This window comes from Protopterus annectens, chromosome 9.part0 (assembly GCF_019279795.1).
Source record: "Protopterus annectens isolate FY-2018-M chromosome 9.part0, PAN1.0, whole genome shotgun sequence".
Taxonomy (NCBI): Eukaryota; Metazoa; Chordata; order Ceratodontiformes; family Protopteridae; genus Protopterus; species Protopterus annectens.
This window is the reverse complement of record NC_056743.1, coordinates 584407352-584430517: the sequence shown is the minus strand read 5'-3', so window position 1 is coordinate 584430517 and position 23166 is coordinate 584407352. Positions and strand designations below refer to the sequence as shown.

The 23166-nt window shown below is 39.5% G+C and overlaps 1 protein-coding gene across 3 annotated transcripts in view; it reads right to left on the bottom strand.

The window, feature by feature from the left end:
• Positions 1-23166, bottom strand: part of LOC122811344 (zinc metalloproteinase-disintegrin-like batroxstatin-2) — a 576382-nt gene that overhangs the window by 159052 nt on the left and 394164 nt on the right. For all 3 annotated transcript variants that reach the window (XM_044083123.1, XM_044083121.1, XM_044083122.1), the window contains exon 17: positions 20014-20094. In XM_044083123.1, coding sequence (XP_043939058.1) covers positions 20014-20094 — 81 coding nt within the window. The remainder of the gene's footprint in view (positions 1-20013; positions 20095-23166) is intronic.

Here is a 23166-nt window from a genome sequence, read left to right as displayed (position 1 = left end):
GATGGGAGATAGGAAATTCACCACAGGGTCATGTTAGTCACCCTGCTAGACAGGGGTCCAGAGAAGTAAATATTGTGGGAAGAAATATCCAGGGAATTGTTATGGCTACGCTTGCGTAGGCCCTAGGGCCGATAGCCTAGTACCAACCCATGAACCTATGTGACCTCTTCTTGCATTGTGTTATATGCATTGTCTGCCAACCACTACATCAATGGCCAGGACAACTTGATTTGAGGCTTTTGTCATCTCAGCTTGATTTGCCCCCCTTTACCAAACAGACATTTCCCATATGTCCTAAGGGCTCCAAAAGGATGCAATTTTCTTTATGGCTGAAGTTGTCCTTTCTCTGCCTTGATGCCTTGCTTTGCATCATTATTGCATATAAAAAGGCTGCAGTCAAATATACATAAAAACTTTTGCTGTAATCATTAGTCAAACAACACATCGACCATGTGTACCTGCCATCCTCCTACAAAAAAGTTAACACAAAGCACATAATTATATATTCATGCAAAATCTTACTCTAACAAAGTAAAGCTGTGCAGTAATAATAATAATAATGTCTGCACTGCAGCATCATTCACAACAGTGAAGCAGCTCCTAATCCCAGCCACTGTCGGGTATTTATATACTGTCATTTTTCATTCTTCAGTGATGCTTGGGAATCTTCAAGTAAGGACATATGTACACAGCACAACTTAACTACTTCACAATTAAAACACAGATGTATGCACAATCACTGCATGGCACCAAAGTAAATGATTTTATCAGTGATTACTAATCATTTCCCACAGCAGCTGTAATGATTTTCAACTTACAAATGACAGTTTTACACTATTCATTAAAGCCACAATAATATGCCTATCATAAGGCATTAATTTGCCACCTAACTTGAGTAATAGCAATATAATAAGCTAGTGTTTAATTATTCATGTAAATTTAGGTCCATTTACATATTCTGTATGCAAATTAGACCTTTTTATGGTTATCTCTATGAATTGCAGTAATAAGCGAATGTGTACAGCCACTTGTGCACGTAAGTCACACTCGGCTGCTCATGAATGCAGTCTTGCGTTCATGTGAACAAGCTGTGGACAGCGACAGACTCTACAGCATTCATCAGCAGTCCTCGGTATGCTTCTGGACTGTGTGAATAGCCTCAGATATGCTCAGATCTGAATATATCTAGTAAAAACAAAATGAAGTCATATGTACTACAATCTGCACAACCATGGGTCATCTTTACTCATCTAACATTATCTGGCACACCTTCTCAGCTCAAACCACTAAATACTTAAAGGAGAACTCCACCCAACAGTCAAGTTTTTCTTTTCAAAAAGTTTTTTTTTCCTTACCTGTAATCCAAGACTAAGCACTTCACACACAGAAAAAAAACATAATTTAGTGATTATATTTGCTTTCTTTCCTGCATCTGTCTCATCCGTTATATCACAACAGCTACTGGCACAATAAATAAGTTGTGTCACTTATCCCAACAACAGAGCCATTAAGAAAACAATGACATTTAAATGTGCCTTATCAGTTGCAGATTGCTAGCATTACTCCTCAGATAAACAGTGTAGCCTTTAGTCTGACAAAGCCAGGGCTTTCAAGCTTAGTTTTCAGATGCAAATGTCTTTCCCTGTAATAAAACTCAGTGGCACAAAGAAAAAAAAGCAGATATATTAATCTAACTTCTTACTTTCTATTAGTATATGATTTTGCATTTTTTCTACATTGTAATTTCTGTAAAAGTGCACGTTTCTTCTGGAGTTGGGGAAAGAAGATTAACATCAAAGACTTTAATTCCAGCTACAATACTTAAAACTGTGAATGCAAGACATACCATTTCAACCCAAGTAACACCTGTTAATCACAGGAGTCAGATTTCTCACACTTGAACACTGAACAATTGTTACTTTGAAAAGAACAATTAACTCAGCTACATTTTCAAGCCTGACATTCAAACATTCCTTAAAATGTTACAACAGAGATGCCACTAATGAGAATCAGAGGAAGCGAAGTAATTAAAAACGTGGACTGATGCCGACAATGAAAAGTAAGCAGCCACAGCAATGTTGTCATCTGATGAGAGAGGGAAAACTACAGTAAATGATCCCCTCATCGTATTTCTTTCTGCCCCCTTTAACATGACATAAGGAAGGCAAAGACATTGACTGTAAAACAAAATAATGTAGACCATGGCAGCCTCCTTCAGATCATTTTGGGGTAAAACAAATTAGAAAGTAACAGAAACCATTTACTTTTATACAGAGGCAGTAGCAATGCAGAAAAGTTCAAGATTTGCTGAAACAACAGTTATAAAAGTTGGTAATCACATGCGTAGGAATATACATTTATGTACCTCCCTGAAAAAGAATATTGCTGGTGATACAGTCCAGGAATAAATGACATTCAGGTGTAGTACTTTAGAAATAATAGCTAAGACAATGTACAGCAACAGTGGCAATTATAAGTAATACAAAAATAACATGATGATGCATATAATTTTTTTATGCACAATATAAATGAAATGCGAACGTGTTCCTTTAAAAAAAACATGGATGTGACAAAGCATGTTTGGTTAAACCAAACTTGCCAATAAGAACAGTACCTGATCTAATGCCCCTGCTGATTAATGGGGTTTAGTTAAGGTGGTGTCAAACCCCAGAGAGTCGTTCTAAATCTGTGAACCACAGACCTGCTGGTACTTTCTTCATTCTGCTTCTGGCACTTCTAATGACAGCAACACCTGTGAAGGAACAAAGCCGCAATCCAAGCTGTTCAGATAAGGAGACTAAAATTATGATCTACTTTCTCAGGGAGTCTTATCTGGAAAAGACTGATCTTGTTCAAGGTATTCCAAATGGAAAAATTGACATCTGGGAAGAGTTGCATGAGTACCTGCCATCCCTGACAGGGATCAGCCACTCAGGCTAACAGTGCTGTCACAGATATGAGGACTGACAAAAGTGAAGGCCCCACCATCTTGTTGAGTGGGTTGATCAGCTAGAGATGAGAAGGCCAAAGATCTATAATAAGTATTATTTATTTATTAATTTTAAACATAAATTGTATTAAAAATATAACAAGGTTGCATAATTGCAGGTATTTGCTAAAAGAAATATCTATAGCTACAAAAATATACATGTAATTTTATTATAATAATGCAAAATAAGGCATAAACGTATCTGTACAAAAAACTGCATTAGTATACAAATATATGGAATGTTTATGTGCTGACATAATTGTCAGTATATATACAAATCATAGGATCTGTCAAAGGAAAAATATACTTTAAAAATGATCAAAACACGGTAGGTTCAGGTTAAGGCACTTTAATCTTGCAGCAAGGAGACAAAAACGTGCTAATACAAAGTTTGTCTAACCAGAAACAGGAAACACTTTCATTTTTATACATTCTTAAACTGGTTATGTCCTACCAAGCTGACGTAGCAGAAAAAATGATCAAAACACGGTAGGTTCAGGTTAAGGCACTTTAATCTTGCAGCAAGGAGACAAAAATGTGCTAATACAGAGTTTGTCTAACCAAAAACAGGAAAAACTTTCATTTTTATACATTCTTAAACTGGTTATGTCCTACCAAGCTGACGTAACAGATTACCACCTTTTTCATCATCATCTGCTGACCATCTTTCCAATGAATTTCTGCTGATTTGCAAATTTTTATGTGAAACTTCCTGAGGAAAACAACATGGCCTTGATTACTCCCAGTTAGATACATGTTATGTTACCATTCAAGGTACTATGGCTAATTCAAGCATAATGCTAGCAGTTCATTTCTCTAATAATCCTTTGTCTACTTTATCTCTAAGTTACTGCAGCTGCACATGTTCCCATCCTTCGAACAGAGCTGATTGTCTAAAATCATTACATTTACAGAATATAGCATTGTTCATTCATTCGTTCCTGACCTAGCAGATAAACACCTCCTTCTCAAGTACACTTCCAAAAGGCACAAACATGAATATTGCTGTGCTAGCAGTTACTAGGTCAGAGGGCAACTTGCAAGTTTCAGAAAGCATACTGCAGTTTTCAAAAAGCATCTTTTTCAGTCTTATATGAAACTCAATTTGTATAAAATACAGTGCATGAAAAATAGAATGAAAAGCGTATTAAAATACTTGGTTATTAATTGGCATTAAGCATACACACATTAATACATATTCTTCTAACATTTCCCTCCTGTTAATACTTTTTTATTCTATTTCCAAAAAAGAATAAACAGTTTGCTTCTTTTCCTAACCTCTTCAACTCAGGATTTGCAGTTAAGAAAGTCATTCAGTTTAAACTTTTATGAAAGTGTTTCACATTCTAGCAGCTCTTCAAATTCAGTACTTTGATACATAGTTTCAGATACTGATATATCTATGAATTCTTTGATTAATCTCTTCATGCAGGGGATTCCACAACAAACACAAACTCCTATTAGGAGTAATCCTACCCCAATGGCAATCAATATATTCATAAAGATGGAACCCCACCCCCAAATACACTCTGGAAAAAGTCTGTCAGAGGGTTTGGGCCTGACTTGGTCATTGCTGACACTTGCTGAATCACCTCGAGATGATCATTAATTTCATGCTGATGGTCAGGAATAAACACACAGCATTCTTCTTTGATTAAAGCGCAAGTCCCACCCCTCGCCGCTAGGGTGAAGTCAAGAGCCATTCGGTTTTGGAGCACTACAGTTCTCATGGCATTCAGTTCATCAGTTATTAGTTCAAGAGCAGAAAAAGTCGCATTACTCATTACTTCGAGAAGTTTCGACAGTTTTCACAGCTCCCATATCGATTTAACTGCACCATATGCAGGTAATATACCTGCCCAGGATATGACAGCATCACTCAAGTCCATGTGCACAAGTTTGGTTCCCACATCACGATGGTCTTTCCAGCCCGCTTCGATCCATCCCACTGGATTTTCAGGTTTCTTAACAGTCTTTTTGGTCACATCTCGGGTATTTTGAATATTTCCCTGAGGCAAAACTGCAGTGTGTCAGATGTCCGGAACCAGGTACCCCAAAAAACAACTGCCAGACCAATTCTCAGGTAACCATTTATATGCTTTTTTACCACACACAAAATAACAGTCCTCTACTTTAGTTGTTACTTTGTTACGAAATGACTGCCCTGCATGAAACATTTTCCTATCTATTACAGATAACTGTTTAAAAAGTACAGGATTGCGTTGTACCTGATCAAGAGTCCTATGCATAGATTTCAAAAATGAGTCATAATCTATACTACAAGATCCACTCAAATCACTTGGTTTTCTATAACATTTATACTGTACTGTAACATTACACTTACTCCATCCCACTTGGATGGTGTCATTTTTGTAAAAACATACAATTCCTTTTTGTGTCACAGGCAAATACAGTACTACTGTATCATGTGCTTTAATAGTAACTGTGTCAAAAAACAGATTTTCCCAGGTCTCATTGACCCCTAGGGGGATAGCAGTCATCAATAAACCCCCATATGCTGTTGGTATGGCCGTACAGACCCGGCAGTTTGAAACATTAAAAGTCTCAGCATACACACGTGTAATTGCCTGATAAGTGTTAAAGTTCGGATGCCAGTCTATGTTTGGTTCATTACGTCTAATCAGTTCAACTTTTGTGGCAGGAAAAAGGAGTGGCCACAACAAAAAGAACAGTGTGATTAGCATAGCAATTAAAATGATCATACAAGTTTTCTGAGGTTGCTCAATGTCTCTATTCACTCTGTACCTGGCCATTTTGTTCTTGTTGTACAACAGTAACAAAGTTTTTGTCCAATTCAAAGTTCTTAACCAGTTTACAGTGCGTCAAATTAATCCAGGAAGCTCGCTCTGCGATCTTGACTGCAGTGGGTGTCAACAGTAGTACCTGGTACGGTCCTTTCCACTTCGGAGAACTCCAATTCTTTCGCTTCACAATCTTCACCCAGACCTAAGTGCCTGGGGCTACTGGTGCTTCCGATTTCAGTTGCTCTTTATCTGAAACAGAATTTAACTGCAAAAGTTTGTTATTCAAAAATCGCCTCATATACCCTGCAAGTGAACTGTCAGCCTCCTGCTCTGCAGACATGAGAGGTTTCCACTGAGGTGTATAATATGCCCTCCCAAACAAAGTTTCAAAAGGGGTCAATTCCTTTGCATTTGGAACAGTTCTCATGCTCAACAGCGCTAAAGGCAAACAGTGCACCCAGTTCTTCTGTGTCTCAGTCATTAACTTCCTAAGCTTGTTCTTCAACACCCCATTCTGCCTTTCTACTAACCCTGCAGATTGGGGGTGGTAAGCACAGTGATTTTTCAATGATATCCCAAAATAACGACTAAGTTGCTGTACTGTTTGGTTCACGAAATGTGTACCGTTATCACTATAAATCTTTTCCGGTATGCCAAATCTGGGTATAATTTCCTTAACAAGGACCTTTGCAACAGTGGCTGCATCTGGATTTTTAGTCGGAAAAATCTTCTACCCATTTGGAAAACATATCTATAATGATAAGGCAATACTTTTTATTCTCGCATTTATTCAATTCTATGAAATCCATACAAATAGTATGAAACGGATATGGTGGTGTAGGGAAACTCCCTTGCTTAGGCTTCAATGCCCCTTGTGTGTGATGCTTGTTACAAACATGGCATGCTGCACAAAACTTTTTTGTATAATTTGTAAATCCATAGGTTGTAAACACTCGATTCACTAACTGTACCATCCCCCCTGTTGAGACATGGCTCTACCCATGGCTCAATAAAGCTGCATATCTAAACAAATTAGATGGCAAAATTGGTTTCTTTTCCTTGGAGATGTACAGTCCCTTTTCAAGGATTGCTCCTCGTTTTATCCACTTCTGTTTTTCTACATTTGTGGTAAGTGTCTGCATTGTTTTTAACATTTCTAAATCTAAAGTCTCAGAGGGTTGTAATTCCTCACTCAAAAGAAAAGCTTCTGAGGCTGAAGCTGCTTGCTTCGCAGCTGTATCAGCCCGTGCATTACCTTTTGAAATCTTATCCTGTTGCTTTGTATGGGCTACGCATTTGCAAATAGCTACTTTTTTAGGTAACTGAATAGAATCTAACAGATCTAAAATAAATTGCGCATGATTGATTGGTTTACCAGTAGATGTTATCATTCCTCTATTTTTCCACTGCTGCGGAAAAACATGTACAGTAGAAAAAGCATACTGACTGTCAGTATAAATGTTTACTTTCTTACCTTTTGCTAAGGTACATGCCCTTGTCAAGACAATCAATTCTGCCGCTTGTGCAGATAAATTGTGTGGTAAAGATTTTGCTTCTAAAGTTTCAGTATCAGAAATGACTGCATACCCCCACTAGGATCTGTCCTGTAGGACCCCTTCTGCACAAGCCATCCACATAGTATGTCACCTCGGCATCATCCAAGGGAACATCCGTAAGGTCTTGTCTAGGTAATGTCTTTTGCTCAATCTCCTGCAGGCAGCAGTGCGGTTTGCCATCCGCAGGGGTTGGAAGCAAGGTTGACGGATTCAAAGTTGTGCATCGTTCAATTGTCATATGAGGTTGGCTCAACAGTATAGTCATACAGGAAAGATGTCTAGCAGGAGAAAGATATGCTACTTTTTCTTGCAGTAAAATAATTGCGACTGCATGAGGCACTCTCAATGTGAGAGGGTGGAATAACACTACCGAGGCCGAAGCCTGCACTGCCATTGCAGCTGCAACTACTGCTTGTACACAGTGGGGCAGGGACCGCGCCACTGGATCTAACTGTGATGAGTAGTAAGCTATGGGGCGTTGCTTGTCCCCATGTTGCTGTGTCAATATTGATGTCATATAACCCTGCTTACAGTCTACAGTTTGAATAAATCTCTTATGATAGTTTGGTAATCCTAAAACTAAGGATGATGCTATCAGTTGTTTCAGCTTGCAGAAATCTGCTTCTGCTTCTGGCGTCCATTGTAATAAATCCTGTGCTGCCATCGGCTTTTTGAATATTAAATCGGCCAGCGGAGCAGATTCCAAAGCATCATTTGGTATCCAGCTTTGACAAAAATTAGTTGTTCCCAGGAAGGACATCATTTCCTTCTTGGTAGTTGGTCTAGGTGCCTGTAATATTGCTGTTTTTCCTATCTTCGTCTAATATTCTACCTTCCTTGGATATTACATATCCCAAGTACTTAACTTGTTTTCTCCAAAGCTGTAGCTTGTCTTTGTTTACTTTGTGACCTTGAGTAGCTAAAAACTGTAATAATGCTATCGTGTCCTCTTTGCATTCTTGCTGGGTAGGGGCTGCCAGCAGAATGTCGTCTGCGTAAAGTAAAATCTGACTATCTCTTGGTGGGATAAATCCCACCAGGTTGCTTGCCATTTCTTGTGCAAATATGGTTGAACTTTCACAATATCCCTGTGGTAATCTTGTATATGTATACCGTTTTCCCTGAAATGTAAATGCAAACCAATATTGGCTGTCAGGGTGTATCGGTATAGAGAAAAATGCATTACTAATATCTACCACAGAAAAATATTTTTGCTCAGGCTTTAAATCATTTAGTAAGGTGTGTGGGTCTGGCACCGTTGGTGCCCTGGGTATAACCGCATTATTTACAGCTTGTAAATCTTGGACCTTACGCCATTCCCCGTTTGCTTTCCTGACAGGAAATAAGGGTGTATTACATGGTGAATCAGGAGATTCTATTAAGACTCCTTCCTTAAGTAAGGCTGCTATTATAGGTTTGATTCCTATCTCTGCATCCTTTCTCAAGGGATACTGTCTTTTCTGGGGTCTAAATGCTGACTTTGGCGTAATAGTAACTGGTCCTGCTGTTCGTATAAGTCCTACATCTGATTTCCCTGCTGACCAGAGAATGTCTGGTATGCTTCGCAAGGCTTTTTCCTCTTCTTCTAATAAGAGTAATACTCAGCTATTCTCACTAGCCTGTGAGTGCACAGCTGGGTGTGTCTGTGTAATCCAATTCAGTTTCTGTTTCTGTACTCCTTGTTCGGAGAGCTCTAATTCTGTCTGCTTTTCCCACCTTGTGACTTTTTCACCTGTCTGCCCATTTCAAATTTCTATTCTTAGTTAAACTAACATGTGGCAATCGATTGGATTTGTAAAGTGCTAAAAATTCCTGGGGCAATGAACAGCTTACTACACTGTTTCCTTCTGCATCCCAGTACAAATTTCGTAGCACTAGTCTGTTTGCATGGTTCTGAAATAATTCCTGCTCATAATCTTTATCAGGTCCTGGTCTATTACAGTATTATAGAGTACAATGCAACAAATACTGTTTGTCAATGTCAAGGGAGGGGGACTTACTGATGGCTACATTCATCAGTTCTTCGGTTACTGCCCCTGGATCAGTTGTAACTAAGTCCTGGCTGTACCAATAATATGTCTCACCCTCTGGTCGCACCAGAAAAGTATCCATTTGTCGCTGTGCTTCCATACCCTGCATGGTTGGAACTACGGCTATGCCAAATATCTGCATTAAGTGTCTACCCAAAAGGTTTACTGGGCATTTTGCAGAAACTACAGTTTTACTTCTCTGGGTCATCCCTGAAACAGGGTTTGTTATCGCTATGTCATAGGACAGTGGCTCCCGATACAGCTGTCCATTAGCTGCCTTCACTAGTATATAATCTGGTGATTCTGAATCTTCCAGTAATTTGGAAGGGTGTATCAGGGTCCGTGAGGCCCCTGAATCACACAAAAATTTGACTTTCCTCCCCTCTACCAAAAGCGTCACTTCCGGTTTTGTGTCTGCTAAGTATAGCTCAGCTCAATAAAGCAAAGTCCAAATTTTTATTTTCTTCAATGTCTGCAAATTCATGTACATCCTCTACCTCTTCTGTCACATTCTCTACTCTTGATATCACATTTGTACTTGTCTTTTCCTGCTTATTTTCATTCAGTGATTCCTGACTATCATATAGTCATTCCTCATCTTCCTTATTTTCTGTAGTCATCTTCTTATTTAGCCTGCAATCCCTTGCTAAATGTCCTTTTTTTCCGCACTTAAAACATTCACCTTTTTTCTTTCTTTCTTCAAAATCTTCTGATCACTTGTCAGATTGTTTATTTCCCTGGGTATTCTTCTTACCCTTTCTCCCAGCTTGTACTACAAATACTTCTGACCCATCTTCTGCCGAAAATACGTGAGTTTTCTTTTTCTTTTTAATATTAAAATGTCTCTCTGCATGTCTAGCATATTCAAGTAATGGCTGTAGTGTACTTGTATGATGATCTACCATGTGCTTTGTAATAAAGCTGCTAATGGGAGTTATACTACCCTTAAAGAATGCATTCTTTAGCTGTTGTTCATATGGGGAATCTTGTGTCTGGTTTTCTGGTATCTGCATTCTGCAGTGGTTATTAAAACATTCTAACAGTCTAGCATAATATCTATCAACTGTTTCATCTTCCTGTTGAATGCACTGATTAATGCAAGTCCAATCAGCCCTAGGCTTCCATTTTTCAGAGATTCGGTCTGTCAGACCTTTCACTCTGACATCCAATTCTGCATTAGTATGTGGGAGTGGTCTAAGCTGTGCGTCACGAGGATTCCAATCACCACTAATCATGTGCCAATCTGGACCTACAATTTGTCTAACTACTTTTTCTACTTCTTCTCCATTCAAATGGTAACTTAATCTCATACCCTGTAAGTCTTCTAAAAATTTTTGAAAATTCACTTTTGGGTGGGGAATTCCCTTTGTGGCTTTCCAGATACCTTCCAGTGTCCACGGTCTATAAACTAAAAGAGTCGGATCCTGTCCTGCCTGAGGATTTGGTACTTCTATGAGTGGGCATATCTCTTCTTCACTCATAGCCTGTGATTTTCCATTTATTTCACTTAATTCAATCTCCCTCCTCAAGTCGCGTGTTCGAGACCTTGTCTCGATAGGATCCCTGACAAACGGTTTTAATGCTGTAGAAACAGCTGGATATAACGGAGGTGGATCAGCTTGTCCACTCACTTCATATTCTGGTAAAGGAAGCGGAGTGGGCGAAGGAGGGGCCGTTGCTATTACCAAGTTATTGTCTTCTTTGTCTAAGAACATTGTTTTTGAATTCTTTATTTTCTGTTCCCTGAGATTTGTTTCCTCAAGCCATCTATGCGCCTGAGGGACTCCTAATTGTCGTTGATTTTTTAGTTGACCTTTTGCGTCTATTTTTAGTTGCTTAACAAGTTTCATAAGTGCAAGTTTATCTAAATTACCATCGAATTTATACTTATCAACCCATTTTGTGTAATACTTAACATTGTCGGCACGCTGTAATTGCATATACTTCGCGTCTTCAGTTAGGGGCGGGTCTCGGGAACTTTTTGTACACTGATTTCCCATTGTTGCCTTAGCTAAGCTGTAAATTGTTACGTAACCCTTTTTATCATGTGGTATCACAGTTCTATAACTTCTCACAGTTTATCTAGAATAACTGCCTACCTATTCTGTTTCCCTGATCTATGACAAAAACAGTAACCCCTTTTTCTGTCCCTGATCTGCACATGCAAATCTACCTGACAAAAAACAGTTCTGTAATTAGTCCCTGATCTTGAAGCAGAAATAAGGTAATTCCTCCTTACCTGACCCTCCTTGAGTTGATCCACCGGATCGTTGACTCGTCCTCCAATCCTAGATCAGAAACAGTGGCTGGCCTCTTTCGAGCGACAATTCAATCGGAGGTCTTTCACAGCGGAAGAGCCGATTTGGCCTCTTCTCCGTATGGATGCATGCCACCGGGCCCAATTCTGACCTAGGCCTACAGGGAGAGGTACTTTCCGGTCCGAAGGACCAAACTGTCAAAGGAAAAATATACTTTAAAAATGATCAAAACACGGTAGGTTTAGGTTAAGGCACTTTAATCTTGCAGCAAGGAGACAAAAACATGCTAATACAGAGTTTATCTAACCAGAAACAGGAAATACTTTCATTTTTATACATTCTTAAACTGGTTATGTCCTACCAAGCTGACGTAACAGATTACCACCTTTTTCATCATCATCTGCTGACCATCTTTCCCATGAATTTCTGCTGATTTACAAATTTTTATGTGAAACTTCCTGAGGAAAACAACATGGCCTTGATTACTCTCAGTTAGATTCATGTTATGTTACCATTCAAGGTACTATGGCTAATTCAAGCATAATGCTAGCAGTTCATTTCTCTAATAATCCTTTGTCTACTTTATCTCTAAGTTACTGCAGTTGCACATGTTCCCATCCTTCGAACAGAGCTGATTGTCTAAAATCATTACATTTACAGAATATAGCATTGTTCATTCATTCGTTCCTGACCTAGCAGATAAACACCTGCTTCTCAAGTACACTTCCAAAAGGCATAAACATGAATATTGCTGTGCTAGCAGTTACTAGGTCAGAGGGCAACTTGCAAGTTTCAGAAATGATACTGCAGTTATCAAAAAGCATCTTTTTCAGTCTTATATGAAACTCAATTTGTATAAAATACAGTGCATGAAAAATACAATGAAAAGCATATTAAAATACTTGGTTATTAATTGGCATTAAGCATACACACATTAATACATATTTTTCTAACAGGATCATAGGAAGTTACTAGGCTATTGGCCCTGAGGCTCTTACAGGCCTAGCCAAGAATTTAGCCCATTGTTCTGACAAGTCAGCACCTGATGCCACTGTCTAGCAGGGACACAGGTGGAATCCCAGGGGTGTATTTTCTGTTCCTCAACCAGTCATCCAGGTTGTGCTTAAAAAGTGTTAATAATGTCCTTTGCTGATGTGGAGAGGGAATCTATTCCACAGAAGGGGGAGTCTCTGAGGCACAAATCTGTCCCACCAACAAGTCCTGTTGATGTCACAAACCAGGTTGAGGTCACATGTGCAGGTTACTCGAGTGGAGCTAGACTATGCGGATATGCAGCAGTCCCATCAAGGCGGGGTCTGAGATTCCTTTGTATGCTAATCAGAGGTCACTTCTGAGGAGTCTGTAGGAGACTGAATAGAGGCTCAGGGCCTTTAGCCTATCTGTGTAGGGTAGATGTTTGAGGCCCTGGATTCTCCTGGTGAGGAACCTCTGAGGTCTCTCCAGCTGCTGCATGTGCTTTGTGAGCTACATGCCAAAAGGGGTATTGTACTCAATAATGGGTCTTATAAGGGAAGAATACAAGAATGTTATGACCACCTTGTCCTTGGATGAGATACTCTTATTAATGAAATGGGCTATGTGTAAAGCTTTCTATACAATGGAAGCAATATGGTGGTCAGACATCAGTTTGCTATCAACCTCGGTGCCCAAGTCCCTCACGACTGATTGCGTGCTTAGGACCTTGTTATTAATGTGATCATTTTTGGGGATGTCACTTTCCCCAAAGGGGATGGTGATGCATTTTTGGCATTCAGCTTGAGGCCATGTTTCTGGCACCAGTCATATGTTTGGGTGAGACCCTCTTGGAGGATGTCCACATCACTAGGGGAAATGATGACAGTGCCCAGCTTACAGTCATCTGCAAACCTGGTCAGCCATAGCCCACTGGTTTTGGCCTGCATGCCAGAAAAATATATCCCAAACAACAAGGGTCCCAAGACTGATCTCTGGGGTACACCACTCATTACAGTTTGACTGCTTGAGGTGGCTTCCCTTATTTTGACTAGCTGGGTTCTGTCTGTCAGCCACTTTGCTACCTACCTGGTAACATATGGATTGGCACCTAGTTGAGAGAGTTTATCTATTATACCTGAGTGGGGAATAGTATCGAAAGCTATAGCTAGGTCAAGGTAGGCAGTGTGCAACATCTTCCTCTCATCCATGGCTTTGGTGACTGTCTCAAAGAAGTCAACCAAATTTAGCAGGCATGACCTCCCCTTGATGAAACCAAACTGTGTGGGATCAAGTGTTTGGAGTTGCCATTGTCCTTGTTAATGAGGTCCATGATAATCCGCTCCATGTCCTTGCAGATCAGGCTAGTTAGGCTGATGGGTCTATAATTTCTTGGGTCGGTGGACACTCCACCTTTGTGCAAAGTGATGACAGTGGCTGTCCTCCACTCGGCTGGGATTATGCCAGTACACAAGCTTTGGTTGAATAGGGTGCCTAATGGTGTTGCAAGTTCCTGTCTGAGTTCATGTAGGATGCAGCCTGGGATGTTATCTGGTCCCATAGAGGTTGTATGTTTTGCCTTTGAGAGGGCAGTGATGACTTGCTCCCTAGAGATAAGGGGAGGGGGGCAGGTGCTGGGGATGTCCTGATTTACTGATGGTGGGAAAGAGGGGTGAAGTTATCACAGAACCTGTCTGGCAGCAAGTTGGCTATATCTACGGCTTTTGTATATGTGGTATCCTTGACCACCAGTTATGAGCAGATCTGGGTGTTTCTCTTGTGTTTGTGGACATTTGTGAGCAAAGCCCTGTGATTGTCTTTAGTAGATGTGGTCAGTTTGGACTCAAAGTTTGCTTTGGATTATTTTACTAATGCTCTTATTTGCTTGTTCAAACTAAGGAGAGATTGCTTCCAATTAAGCACCTGTTCCTTCTTGGTCCTGGACAGCAGTTTTTTCCTTTTATTATAGAGTTTATTTATTGCAGATGTCCACCAGACAGGTTTACTCTTCTTTGAGGAGGAGGATTATATTCTGTCGGGTATTCCTGATTTCATGCAGCATGTGCTCGTATGGTACTTTGGTGTAGGTTTGGGCATATGTGCCAGTTCCTATGGAGGAGGCAGGAGCTGTGAAACTGTTTATACCTTCTCTCAGGAGGTTGTAATCAGCTTTCAAGAAGTGTTTTGTTTGACCCTATCTAGGGGGTGGTCGGGGGAGATAGTGATTTCAAAAGTGACCGCTTTGTGGCCAGATCTTACCAGGGAGGATGGCACTGTAGGGATACTGCAGTGGTTGCTCATGTTGGTTAATTCCAAGTCCAAGATATTTTTACCTCTTGTGGGGGTGTCAACCAGCTTATCCAAGGCATTTATATTGACGAAATTAAGGAATCTCTGGGCATTTGTGTTTTGGCATGTGTAGTTCTTCCAGTCTATGGTTGCATAGTTAAAGTCATCCAGGATCAGGGTAAAGGGTTGAATCTTGATAGATTTGAAGAGGTCCAGATAGGTGGAGTGGGCATCTTGAGTCAAAGTTGGGGGCCTGTAGCTAGCTATGATTTGAATAGGGGCCCTGTCAATGGTTAACTGCACCTGGAGTGTCTACTGTGCATCATATTGTTTAACCAGCCTGGAGGTGTGTATGTCATTTATATATATATTGCAACTCTACTTCCTTTAGCAGCATGACCTTTAATTTGCGTTTTTATGAAATTTTCATGTTGGTAGTTTTGACCTCATGGCTTTGCCTAAAAAAGACACTATGGGGGAGGCAAGACCCTTTGCCAGGAGCCTGAAGCCCAAGGGAGACAGATGCAGGCCATCTCTGGCAAAGAATCATGGTTTGTTAATCATGTCTTCCCAGGCTGTCAGGTACTGGATCCCCTTGGAATGACACCAGAAACTAAGCCAATTTTTAAAGTCAGTCATTTTCTGTTTGTACTGAGGCATCATTCTGGGTGATGGTAGAATGCTGCTTAAGGCTAGAAACATACCTGCCTGGGACACATATTTAGCAAGCTCTATCATGTCTCTCTTCATGTAGTCCAGGGAGGTACATCTCAAGTCATTCACACCAACATGGACTATGACAGAGTCATAACAGTACCTGTTGTTGAGAGACTTGAGTGCATGGGTGATATGGCGGATTCTGGCATCTGGCAAACAACTAACTGTAACTTTATCCTTATCCAGCCTAGTGAGGGGCACATCTGTGTGTCTCACAATAGAGTCTCCTATAAATAATATGTTGTGATTATGTTTAGGCCTTAGTGGCTGTGAGACACAGGCATGTGGACTGTGTGTGGTGTATAATGTGGTGGGCAGTGGAGTTTGCATGTGTTTTTACCTCGGAATTCTCTTTTGTTTGGGTATGTTTTTGTTGAGGACCTCCACATATGTGGGTGTGTGTTGTGTAGGTGTGGATGGTGGTTGAGGTGTGGTGGCTATGTTGACAGCCTTCTTAGTACCAGATATACTAGCTTGCGAGGGAGAGAGCATTGACTCTAGGATCTTAACGTAATTGCATCTCTCACAAATTGTGTTCCTAGGTGGTAGTAGTAGAGGGGTGTCCGTGTACATGAGGCAGTTGCTACACTGTCTCAGGATACCCATGTCAACCAGACTGGTAGGAGAAAGCATAGGAAATTGTCCATCCATATTTGTCAGAAACTGAGAGAGGGAGGCCAAAGAGAGCTAAGAGGGTAAAGGGTGGAAGGTCTAAAAGTAGTACTACTAGGTGATCACACAAGTGCTACTATGGGAGAATTTGTAGTTGGAATACCTCACAAAGGGTTAAAACAGTGCAGCTGCAGCAAACCTGTATCAGACTATGCTACTCAATTTAAGGGTTAAGAAAACAGTAAAACTCACAAAAAACACAGATTAACCACGACAGACAAAAAACAGAACTCACAGTACGAAAAAAATGTTAATCAGTAATGAAATGCAGCAAAATACAATTAAACAGTAATGAGTTGCAGTAAATAGCAATGAAATACAGTTAATCAGTAAATCTGCTGTAAAACAGTGCAAATGTGATAAATTAGCTCACAATCACAACAGCAGAAAGCAGCTCAAATGAAGTATAAGGCTACTGACAAGCAGTAACAAATGCAGCAAACTAAATGCAGTTGAACATCTAAGCACAAGCAAAATGAAGTAGGAAGAGGCACACGTTTTTTTTTTTTTTGTTGAAAGTGAGGAGATAGATGATAATTCACGGTTAAGAACCTAAAGGGGTGTGCCTTCACAACTGATCTCACTGTACTCAGTAGAATGAGCTGATGTAATGGGACTGGGGAGAGTGTCAAATATGAAATTTATAGTAGAGGTGGGCAACTCAAAAGCCACCAAGCTTAAATACCACAACAGCAGTTGGGCAGGTGGGTGGAATACAAGATCAGAACACAGGTAAGGATTGACTTCATTAGGCCTAAAAACAGTTGCACAGTTTAAACAGATATGCCACAAATATTGTTTTATCAGAAGTGCAGAAACAGTTGAAAATAAGCAACTTATCTTTTGTAGTCTCTCAGCATAAAACAGCAGAGCAAGGGCAGAAGGCCTAACTCACTGCAGCTTCTATCAAACTAGTACAAACTGGATTAAACACTAGCTATTTAAGACAGAGAAACAAGGAACCAGCCAAATTATCCAATCAAAAAAAAAAAAAAAAAAAAAAAGAAAAGAAAAGAAAAAACACAGCCCTGTGTACTATTTCTATCCAGAACAGAACAGTCTGAAACTCCCTGCCACAAAGAAACAGCTAGGCCTCTCTAGACAAAAGATTGTACTACAAGCTATAACATTTGCATGAGTAAAATAATAATCTGTATGTGTGTGTGTGTGTGTGTGTGTGTGTGTGTGTGTGTGTGTGTGTGTGTGTGTGTGTGTGTGTGTGTGTGTGTGTGTGTGTGTGTGTGTGTGTGTGTATGTGTACACACATCTGCATGACTGTACTTACAATTACTTATACAGAAATTAAAAAAAGAAAAGTTTACATTTCCATATTTTCATTTGTTATTGTATTAACTTAGGTAGTAGCTAAATTACATGCAAACAGTTTGTCTAGACCAAAACATATTTATTAACATAATAATTGTAAGACAGTCATTTCTTATACAATTTTAAATGCATGTACAAGATGGCTGAATTCAGTCGGACACCACACCCTAGTCAGAATGGAGGTTGTGGAAGGGGGGGGGTGTTGCAGTGTCTAAAAAATGTCCAGCACATACTTTACTGAGAAATGACCAGCATCATTGCTTCTGTAATACTTCTGCATACTTTTTAAATCATCCCCTTATATGCTTCAAATTCTTAATGAAGAAAACTATCAAATCATACACTTTTGTACAGCTAAGGAAATTAAAACTTCCTCTTCAGTGTGTGTGCACCTTCTGACTGAACACAATTCACAGACTGTTACATGCAAAGCATAATATTTAAAAAACATTTTGCCAGAAGTGTATCTCTGTGTTTATAACTTTCAGTAAAGGGAATTCAGAAAGTAACACATATTTCAGCAAACACATACTAAGCAAATATAATATTCATATAATTAATGTTAAATGAAAAAAGTGAAACACAGGTAAACATGAATTGCCTTATGTATTCTGTTTATAGCTAAAGAAGAGATTTCCTATAACAAGAGACAGCAGGAGAGGCGAACAGTCAGATTGGTTAAATCCACTTGTAAACTTGAATAAAGTAGTAGATATTTTTATATATATATATATATATATATATATATATATATATATATATATATACATATATATATATATTTATAGGGAAGTAAATAAATAATAGTAACTGAAGCAGTAGAGTGCATTCAGCACATTATTGCAAGCAAGGGTGAGAGATATGGCAGTAAGTGCAATACGTCTGCCTTTAACTGATGTTATAAAATGTTAAGTATTTATAAAGGGTGTTTTTAGTGCAATATTGCAAACAAATGCATATCAGGCACAACTATTATCATTATGTTTGTGTAGCAGACTGCAAAACGTAAACCCCGCCATAACTTGAATGTCCTGCCAAATAAGCATAAGCACTCCCCATACGATGTCATTGAAAAGTACTTCCTGTACAATTTTATCCAAAAGCCTGCATAAGCACTTCCAGTATATTTTCTGTTTTACTTAAATACTTATTAAATAAAAATGCTTTAAAGTAAGACATTTAATGCTGTGTAACATGATGTGAGAATTTATTGTGCATATTTTTCTTTTGTCTCTCCTCCCTTTTTCCTTGGCTTTTGCCATTTTAATTACACATTCTTTTGTCCTTTATTACTTTATGTTTCTTTTTTTTTTTTTTTACAGATTTAAATTCCTCTGGAGCAGCCCAGGCACATTTCTCCCAGGTTAGGGAGTGGTAACCCTCTGCCCATCCAGAGTCGTCCTCGCAGGCTCACGGTGGTGACACTGGTCTGCAGGCACCCTGGCAAGCTTCACTGAATTGGGGCTTTTGGACTTGGTTGAGGACATGTTAGTGAAGGTCATGCACAGACAGATTCAGCCTGTTGAAGCCTCACTGTTCCAGCTAGTGATGACCACAGCACCATCACAGGCCTCTACCCCCTCAACATTGGGATCCTCCACTGCATCTCATCTGGCAGTGGAAACATTTGAGGCTCTTTGGACTGGGACTCCTGCTGGGACTTCTTCAGCCCTTCTTCCATCATCCTTTCTCCTCCACCCTCTTCCTTCTTCCCACCCAAACTGCCCTATGATTTAAAAAAAGTGACAAAATTGAGGTGCTCTATCCCCCACCAAAAATATAGTGCTTCTCCTCTCCCACCTACTCCAACAAAACCTTCTTGATCTTTTCTTTCTGTGATTCTCTCTTTGTTGTATCTCCACTTTTTCAATCTTTCCTATCTCCCTTCTTCCACTCATTAATGAAACCATCAGGGTGTCCAAATAAGGATACCCCTATATGAAGTATATTAACCCCCTTTATGTTTTTTTTAAATATTAATAAGAAAAGCTGCACAGTCTGATGCTTAAGTGTTTCAAGCATGATTGTGCATAGCTATTTCCATCTGTAATATTAGGATATGTACAAAGTAATTCTAAGCCTATGCCTTTCATATAGTACTTCGTATTCACTTTAGGTACTCTATGCTTTTCCTGAAGTGGTGGTGTTTTTAGAAATGCCTTCGTTTTTTTCTTATTCGGCACTAATACCGTGCACTTAGCTTGTTTGCATATACATGTAGCAGTGCTTCTTGCAAATAACCACTATGTAGCTGTGAACTCCTGGACTATGACTACCACCATAAACTGTTTTCTTTTCATGTTAATGTCAGCAGCAAAAACAAAAGTCTAATAAAGAAAACAGCAAATACAAGATATGCAACATCGTGCACAAAATGGCGTTCATATGTTATCCTTAAAAACTTAAAGTATATCAGTAAAGAGTTTAGTAACCACTTACAGCATGTCCCCGGCATTTGGCAGAACAGTTTGTAGATCTGAAGACTGCTTCAATGTCCAGACACTCACCTTGGCTACATACCTAAAATGTAAATAACATGTACTTTTATAATAACTGTTATTTCTAAAATCCAGTTTTCAGTACTACAAATGAAGGCATGAAAAAATGGAGAGGAAGTACATTTACTGCTCTACAGTACTTTTTAAAAATAAATGGTACAGTCTGATTAAGTTCAGAAAAGGTAAGAAAACCTTGGTGTAGACAGGTTCTTATGCAGGAACAGTGATAAAAAAAGAATGTGGACCATGCAAAGCCACCCTAAAAGCAGTCATCAGGGAAATGCAGCAGAAGCAGCTAGCAACTTTGAAAGTTGTAAAGCATCACACACTGCTACATAAATGGCAGTCAGTAGCAAAATACACCTTCAAACATCAATAGCTTTAAAAGGTATTATTTTATTTATCTTTTTTTTTAAACTGATGGTATCACATAGGGGCAGCTAAAACTCCCCACATGTCATGAAGAATTATGATGGATATCCCTCTATCTGAAATACTGTTTATGTGTTCCTGAAATTATGTCAAGAAATTTACCTTTCAGACTTTATCTCAAAGTTAATTTCTTGACATTCATTTTTCAAATACACTGCGGTGGTGGTGCTGCTGTAGCGTTGTCGCCTCACAGTAAGACGTTGTCCTGTTCGATTCTCAGCTAGAGTGTCTTCTGTGTGGAGACATGCATGAATGGGTATACCTTCGTTGAAGGTTGTGTGTCAGGGCCAGCAACTCGGCTAGTAAAAATCTACTGCCAATCATTAGCGGACCGGAGTTCCGCTGTGGCGACCCCTAACCGGGAAAAGCCGAAAGACACAACAACAACATCAATGTGGCTATGATAATCATAGCTGTCTGGGTTAAGTTACACTAACACTGAACACCATGTAGAGCCACATGCAAAATGTTTTGTGTATTACAGAGCTGGACTTAATTGAGTCATGCGAATTATGCAGCAACGTAAAGACCAGCTACCTACAGCACTCTATACAGGTTCTAGTCTGGACACCAGTATAATCAAACTGTCCTTAAGACAGATGCAAACTTGTTCAGCAGAGCTCCTCATTGCATGGTTTACTTGTCATTACAACACACATTAAGAAATGTGAATATTTGCTAATTTGTTTCCTGTTAAACTGAGATCATCTGAAGAGAGTACAAAGCAATTTCCTTTATTCTGTTGAAATTCTCCTGTAGCCTGAAAGTACTTTTAATGTTTTCAGAAGAAAGCCACCAAGTGCAATGACTGGTGGCATGACAAAGCAAGGAGGCAGCCCCTGTGCTCTGCAACAGACTTGCATCATTCTTCATCCCACTCCCCCACCCCCAGCTATTTGTTCTAAGCTCGGCAGTACTTGCCTTATTTCAGCAATGACTTGTAAAACATCAACAGGATAGATCAGGAATTTCTAGATGCATACATCAATTCTTATATCTAGTGAGACTTTTTCTTTAATTATCCAGTGAAGGAAAAATGGGTGAATACCATTGTTTTGTTTATGTACTTATTTATTTATCTATGTTATTATATAAAAATGACATCTAACAATAGCTGTGTTTACCAAGCACATCTTAATTTGTCCCTGAAATTATTAACATAGCTTACTATATTAAAATTTCATGACAGGGAAAGACTTATAAATAATAAAAGCTCACTGTCTGTATTATTCTATCTGAAAATACACAGTAGATTATATACACATGTACAGCTAGACATAGACACACATGTATACATACATACATATATATATATATATATATATATACACACACACACACACACACACACACATATATATATATATATATATATATATATATATATATATATATACATACATACACAGACACACACACACACACACACACACACACACACACACACACACACACACACACACACACACACACACACAGACACATATATACATGGTTCAAGGCAGCAGATAGCACTCCTGCACTATCAGGCTATAACTCATTCCATACCTTTCAGCCCCAGAACTTGGACCAAAGCTCCAAAGGTGGTGGTGTTTCCATATTCATAAAGGATGTGCACACCTCCAGACTGGTAGCCAAACATGACGCATCAGAGATACTTCAGGTGCAGTTAACATTGGGTAAGACAGAGATTCAGTTTGTAGCTTGCTATAGGTCCCCAACCATGACCCAAGACTCACACTTCATGTTCCTAAGCACCCTGGAGAATATTAGGGTCCAAAGTAACACTCTTATACTGGGTGACTTCAACTACCCCTCCATTAACTGAGAAAACTACTCATGTACCAATACACTTGCCCAACATTTCCTGGAATTCATTAATTCCAAATGTCCTGGACCAGCTCATTCTTACCCCGACTAGAAGAAGTAGCAGCATCCTTGACCTGGCCATTACTAACATGGGTGACTGTTGCTCTGTACCAATAGTTAACTCCTCCCTGGTTAGATTCAACCACAAACTAATCACCTTGGAAATTCACACCCCCCCCCTGCCCACAAAGTTAACCACCATGAAAAACTTCTCCAAAGCTATCTTTGGGCTCCTAAAAACAGAGGTGGCTAACGTCATGGCACCCATGCAATTGGAGAACAGCTGCATGACTGCCGAATCATACACTAATGCCTTGTACGAACACATACACAAATGCAATGGATCTTGCCATACCCAATAGAACCAAGACATTCTCCTCCAAAAAAGGAAGCCAACCTGGTGGTTTGCTGCCATAAAACAAACTCTACAACAGAAGGAGGGAATTGATGAGAAATAAGGTGAAGTCCCAAGACTGGAAAAACTCCCTTATCAGCCTCAACAAAAAGTTGAGATCCCTCATCAAATCTTCTAAAGCTAGCTATAAAAACAGAATTGCAGCAGATAGTAAAGACAACTGCAAGGCCTTCTACAGTTATGTAAAAAATCTCCATGGCAAACCCCAGATTTGCTTTGAGCTGTTGCACAATGGCACCTCCTATACCGAGCCAACAGATATTGCCAATATACTGGCTGACAAATTCAGTGCCAACTTTACCCCTCTCTCCCCCACCAAAGGGCCAATCACAATACCATTAGATTGCCAGGCACCCAGTATTATGGGACCTGACAATA